General features: G+C 40.0%; 1 protein-coding gene across 1 annotated transcript; it reads left to right on the top strand.

Moving 5' to 3' along the window:
* The first annotated feature begins 379 nt into the window (after nt 1–379).
* On the top strand, nt 380–2,854 carry LOC110017822 (cytokinin dehydrogenase 4-like). Its single transcript, XM_020714939.1, has 4 exons — nt 380–1,111; nt 1,195–1,455; nt 1,541–1,803; nt 1,900–2,854. The coding sequence occupies exons 1-4, from the start codon at nt 392–394 to the stop codon at nt 2,216–2,218; spliced, it is 1,563 nt and encodes a 520-aa protein (XP_020570598.1). The 5' UTR covers nt 380–391; the 3' UTR covers nt 2,219–2,854.
* The last annotated feature ends 3,997 nt before the right edge of the window (nt 2,855–6,851 follow it).

The following is a 6,851-nucleotide window of genomic DNA, read 5'->3' as shown; positions in this document are numbered from 1 at the left end:
GTGGATTTGATCCCAACTTTGTTCCTCTTTTGAACCACAATTTGTACAGAAAAAGTGGCAGTAATGGCAGTTATAAGGGGATTGTGAAGTGTGAGGAACATGATTGTGAGAGATAATTCCTTCCCTTTCTCGTTTAACCTTTTAACCATAAAGAAAAGAGGAAAAGTTAGTGAAGGTAATAAAAGGAGAATTTTTTTTTTTTTTTTAAAAGAGATCTTTAACGCATAAACAACTGACCAAACAGGTGGGTCGGTCGTTCAATGGATTCCTCTCACGTTACATAGATAGTTGACCTTGTCTCCTCCTCCCCCTTTAAAATCTCCCTCCATCCCTCTCTTCAAACCAACCCCAACCTCTCTGCCTCCTCCTTCCCTCTCTCCACTCCACCGCCATGAAAGCATCTCCAATCCCACAGCTCCTCGTGGTCCTTCTGCTTGCGAGCATCAACAGCAGAAAGTCAGACCCGGATGCTTCCAACACAGCCTCCTTCCGCAGCCTAGCCATCGACGGCCAATTCACCTCCCATGATGTCTCGAAAGCCGCCGTGGACTTTGGAAACCGATACCACTTCCTGCCTTTGGCCGTTCTACACCCGGGCTCCGACACCGATATTGCCGCAACCGTGAGGCATGTCTTCCAGCTTGGCCCGAGCTCGAGGCTCACCATTGCCGCTCGTGGCCACGCGCACTCGCTTCAGGGCCAGGCTCAGGCTGCCGGCGGCATTGTCGTGCGCATGGAATCCCTTGGAAAGGCGAAAACCATGCGGGTGCACGCCGGAGAAGGCCCATACGTCGATGCTCCGGGTGGAGAGCTGTGGATTGATGTTCTGAAAGAGGCTCTGAGGCAAGGGCTGGCGCCAAAATCGTGGACTGATTATCTCCATCTCACCATTGGAGGCACCCTGTCTAATGCCGGGATTAGTGGTCAGGCTTTCCGGCATGGCCCCCAGATCAGTAATGTCCACCAGCTCGAGGTAATCACAGGGAAAGGAGAAGTTTTGAACTGCTCTTCAACCAAGAATGCTGAGCTCTTCTATGGCGTTCTTGGAGGTCTCGGCCAATTCGGCATCATCACCCGAGCTAGGATTGCGTTAGAGCCGGCGCCAAAGATGGTAAACTTAAGGGAGCTTCTATAAATTCCAGAGTCTGCAAACTCAACATTGGTTTTAAATTGCTGCAATGATTATCGTTGCAGGTAAGATGGATTAGAGTTCTCTATTCGGACTTCGCCAGCTTCACGGAAGATCAGGAGAAGCTCATCTCAGCCGAAAGGACCTTCGACTACATCGAAGGCTTTGTGATCATAAACCGAACAGGGATTCTCAACAACTGGAGATCCTCCTTCAATCCACAGGACCCAGTGCAGGCCAGCCATTTCAAATCCGAAGGTAAAACTCTTTTCTGCCTGGAGATGACGAAGAACTTCGATCCTGAATATCCTGAGAAAATGATGCAGGCAAGTAAAAGGCCTGCTTTCATGAACAAAGTTTGAAGAAAATTCTGCTTTTCTATATCTAAGAGAGTGTAGCACTGATATGCAGGAAGTTGAAGAGCTCCTATCCCAGCTTCGATATATTCCATCAACGCTCTTCCAATCCGAAGTTTCGTTCTTGGAGTTCCTCGACAGAGTCCATGTTTCTGAAGTGATGCTGCGGTCGAAGGGTTTGTGGGAAATTCCGCACCCATGGCTTAATCTTCTGGTACCCAGAACCAAAATCCATGCCTTCGCTGAAGAGGTTTTTGGAAAGATCCTCACAGACAGCAGCAATGGCCCAATACTGTTATACCCATTGAACAAATCCAAGTATGCTCTCTGTTTCCTAAACATGATACAGTCTACACTACATGCCCCCATGAACATCTAAAGCTGACTCATTTTTATTCTTCTTCTTTATATAAGGTGGGATAACAGGACATCAGCAGTTTTTCCCAATGAAGAAGTGTTCTACTTGGTGGCTTTTCTTTCTTCTTCACCACGTTCTTCAGGTCAAGATAGCTTAGCTAAAGCATTGAAACAGCAGGAAAGAATCTTAGAATTCTGCAAGAAGGCTAATATCCAGATGAAGCAATACTTGCCATACTACACAACACAGGAAGAATGGAAGATCCACTTTGGGCCGAGATGGGAAGAGTTTAAGCAGAAGAAACAGGCTTTTGATCCCCTGGCCATCCTTGCACCAGGACACAGGATTTTCCAAAAGGCAGTAGCTTCTTTATGACAGTTGACTACCCTAAAAAACACATATCTGTACAAAAGAATAGCCATAGAAATATATATATTTTTTTTCATATTTTTGCAACACCTTGACAGCCTGAAAGAAAAGGAATGAGTATGGGAGCAATCCAAAACTGATCCTGGATGATATATTTGTCCAGTTGCAGAGAAAAAAAGCATAAGAAAATTATATGAAAAGCCGAAATCTTTGGACTGGGATGTAAGGAAAAGGACTACTTTGGGGGGAAAAAACAAGAGGCATCAACATCAGAATGGACAATAAACAACTGGGTTTCTAACAAGATTTAGAGAACACTCGGTACAAAAATTGTTCTTTGCATGCAAAAACAAAAATTCCAAAGAGCGCCAGGTGTTAGTTTCTGTAGAATAGTTCTAGAACAGTAGAAAGATCAAGCCTAGATGAGTTTAATCAGCCACATTAGAAAGATGTAAAGTAGTATTTTTGCTAAGTTTTTTTGTATAAGATTAATCCAGTGTGTCATCATTATTAACTGTATGGCAAACAGTAACTGTTAGTAAGAACGGCATGAGAGCATGAAATACCTTATTGCAGCTAATCAAAAGCAGCAGGTCTTTCTCCTAAAATGCTGAGAAATAAAACAAGGAAGATTTGCATACATGCCACTCAATTTTTATGTATTTATATATCTAACACCTAAGCTTTAATTTTTGCATATATTCCATTTTGCCAATGCATGAAATTGTGTATTTCAATTTTTAAAAGTTCAAAAAGAGGTATTTTTTATTTTATATGAAAGACTTGGTATGAATGTCAAAGCAAAGTTTATGTGTTAGATACGTAAATATATAGAAATTGGATGGTGTGCATGCAAATGCTCCAAATAAGAGTTGGTGAAAAATGAAAAATACTGAAAAAGCAAATGGATTTCCTTTGGCCACGGGGGCTGTATTGAGTGGAGATACTGGCAACTAAGAGAGTTGATCGACCAAACGGCAGAATGATATTCTTTGTTTCTCTTGGCTGTGAATAAATGGCTGAATCCAACTGGGACTTATTTCTTAAAAATAGAACTAAAATAAGAGAAAAAAAAATCAAATGAAAATAAAAAATGTCTTATGAAAGAATGATATAGCAGAAAGCATGCCTCAAATTACGTGAATTATGGTTACAGAACTGTCATTTTACAGATATAGTGATTGTGGAAATTAGCAATAAGAACAACAACAAAGAAGAAAACATTTAATTTTGACAATTTTTCGTCTTCAAAAAGAAAATTCTATGATGAACCAATAACAGAAGTCAGATTGTTTAAAGTTCCACATAAAATGCCAATCCACCTGCACTAGACTGAAGAAAATTAACATCTAAAGATTTATTGTTAGTTCATGTGCTTTAAATTTGATAAAAACGAAGAAGCTTGCAGTAAAGCCATAACCTACTGTGTCAGGTCACCTGAATTTCAATAAGGGTTAAAACTTGATTCATCTTAACTTATTCTCTAATAATCGGTAACTATACTCTCATTACTTTCCTTCAACACATTGCATACAAATTAATGAGATGCGCAATTCACCTTCATGTTCTAACTTCTCAAAATTAACCAAAAAAAATTTAAATTATTGTAAATAGTTTTAACGGCACATGGTATTAGGCTTATCACCAAAGGCAAACCATAGATGACCTTTCTAAAGCCAATTGGCAATAAAAGGAGCAAACCATGCAACACGCTTGAACGATCTTAGGAGGCCAGCGCTCAAAGATGCAATCATTAAGCGTTTGCTCATATTAACTAAGTATGCTTACTCTTAGGTTGTCTCAATGTTGACCTCATTTTGAGGTCATTACTCTTTTCCTTAGGATCCTAGGATCTAGCTCTAGGGGTTCCTATTGACTATCTTAGAAAACTAGTATTGAAATTCATCCCCTTAGAAATTTCAGCCACCCCCTATTTCTCTTGTGGTGTCCCACATTGATGATCTCAAAACCATCGTCGTATGCTCGAGTGGTTAAGGACTATTATATGGAGACTCAGGGAGAAGTTCCTAATAGGATCTCAAGCGCTAGGAAAATTTCTTCAAGACTTTATCATCACACACACACACAAACACACAATTCACTAAGTTGAACAAAATCGGACTAAAATTGAACTTAAAGGATGCGTGAAAATGCGGGCTTCTCCGGACGACCTCCGACGACAAAATGGACAATGCCAACGCTTCCTGGACATCAATTTTAGCGAGAAAAGACACCTGTATTGCTATAATTTTTGACACAAGCAAATTGCACGAAAATCGATGAATTCGTTAAAACGACCTCCGACGACGAAACAGACAACGCCAACTCGTCCGGAACGTCAGAATTACCTATATAAGAACATTCATTTTGTTATGCTGTGACACACGAATCAAATTTTATTTTTGTAATATTAAATATTTTATATTTATATTACTAATTATAATAATACTTATAATTCTAAACCCTATTTATCCCTTTACCCGCATACTTAGGCCCCATTTGATCCCACGGCTCGCTTGGCTCGCCCCCTCTCGTGCGAACCCTAGATCTCGCGAGCGATCCACACTGCGATCTCTCTCTCTCTCGATGCTCCAATCGTGGGAGCTCGGCTGGCCGACCCTTCTTCTCGAGGCTTTACTTTCTCCTCCTTTATGGTGACGATTCACTCCTGTTATTTGATTTGACCACCAGTGAGGCTAGTAGGTGGTTGTTCCCCTCTCATCTCTGCCTATAAAAAAGTTTCATAGAATACTGTTTTGGGTCATTGCAAATTTTGAGAGGGAAAGGAAGGCTGAGATTGTTTTGCTAGTTGTTGTTTAAGGCTCTTAGGAGAAGGCTCTGCCGAAATTCCTTCTCGGCTAGATTCTTGTGTGCTGAAGTGTTCGTTGGTCGTTGTTTCTCGAAGCTTTTAGGAGGAAGGTTTCTGTAGGAGGTGTTTTCTTGAATCTGTCTTACAGTTTTGCTTTGAGTCTGCGTTAAAAGATATTTCTCTTCTTTCCTCTAATTTACACCATTTCAGATGACATCTAAAAGAATTTCTTTTCTCTTTTCCTTTCTCTTCTAAAGCATGTAGAAACAACATTTGGGCTTGTTTTGAAATTTAAGCATACATAGTCCCTGGAAACATTAAAATGGAGCATAATATGACTGTCTTCTTTTCTTTTTCTGCTCAAGATACATGATGAATAAGATTTCTTTTTGGAAAGTTTTAGTTGTTATTCTATGGAATGCATGCTAGGAAGAAAAATGCAAGGTTGGAGCTTTTCTTTTATATATATTTATCCAAGTGGATGTTAGAATTAGTTTCAATACTGGATAATATGTTGACATTAGGAATTCGTTTATACTTATTCGTTCCCTGTTACTTGTTATTATTTGGAACATGTATTGGATGCAATACTTTGAAATATAAGGCTTCAAGAGACTTGATTTTGATAGCCTTGTTTTGAACCATTTGTTGGGCGGTTTTGATCTTTTTGGAATGGATTTATGCTGGAATTTGTCTTGACCCATCTGTTGGGATTCAGTTTTAGTTCTTTTGGAAAGAATAAATGCTGGAAATTATTCCCTGTTTTGACCCATTTGTTGGGTTCGATTTTGATCTTTTTGGAATAGATTCATGTTGGAAACTGTCTTGACTGGAAACTGTCTATTCAGTTTTAGTTCTTTTGGAATGAATAAATGCTGGAAATTTTCTCTATTTTCCCATTTTGTTGGGTTCGGTTTTGATCTTTTTGGAATGGATTCATGCTGGAAATTGTCTTGACCCATCTGCTGGGATTCGATTTTAGTTCTTTTGGAATGAATAAATGCTGGAAATTATTCTCTGTTTTCCCAGTTTGTTGGGTTCGGTTTTGATCTTTTTTGAATGGATTCATGCTGCAAACTGTCTTGACCCATCTGCTGGAACTGGGTTTTGGTTCTTTTGGAATAAATAAATGTCAGAAGTTTTTTTTTTTTTTTTTTTTTTCTACCATTTGGTTGGGTCCGATTCTGGCTCTTTTGGAATTGAATTATAGCTGGAGGTATTCTTTTTGTTCTTGCTCCTCTGCTGGGCTCACGTTTACCTGTTACAGATAGTTTGTTTTGCCTCTTTGTTGAGCTCAGATGTGCCTGTTTTGAATCCTTGTCTTGCTTTTCTTGCTGGGCTCGGTTTACCCCTGTGCTGGGCTCGGTTTGCCTCTGTATTGAACTCGGTTTGCCCCTTTGGTGGGCTCGGTTGGGCTCCTTTTGGGATTGTGTTTTGGATGGAATTCCTTTCTGTTTCAGCCCCTTTGGCGGGCTCGATTTAGCCCCCTATTAGGCTTGGTTTGGTTGGAAGCTCCTCATATAACGTTCTTCCTGAGATTTTTATTGGTAATCAAGTTTGTCATCCCAAAATTCATGATTTCAATATCTACTTCTATATGAGGATGTTTGAAATAAGCTGATCAATTGATTACTATGTCTTGATGAAAATGGCTTCGGTCTGGATGGTTTATAGTAGTTTGTCCTTTCACTCTCTTATGTGTATTAAAAGGGCATAATAATAATGTTGTGGTGGGCTGTTCTTTTGCCGTCCCCACCCATGAGCTTAAATGGTGGTGGTCTCCCTGCCTTGGCCAGGAGCCTTACCTTGTGTTTACTGCCCTTGTGGTCT

This window comes from Phalaenopsis equestris, unplaced genomic scaffold, assembly GCF_001263595.1.
Source record: "Phalaenopsis equestris unplaced genomic scaffold, ASM126359v1 Scaffold000002, whole genome shotgun sequence".
NCBI classification, from domain to species: Eukaryota; Viridiplantae; Streptophyta; class Magnoliopsida; order Asparagales; family Orchidaceae; genus Phalaenopsis; species Phalaenopsis equestris.
This window is presented reverse-complemented; position numbering and strand designations above follow the sequence as displayed.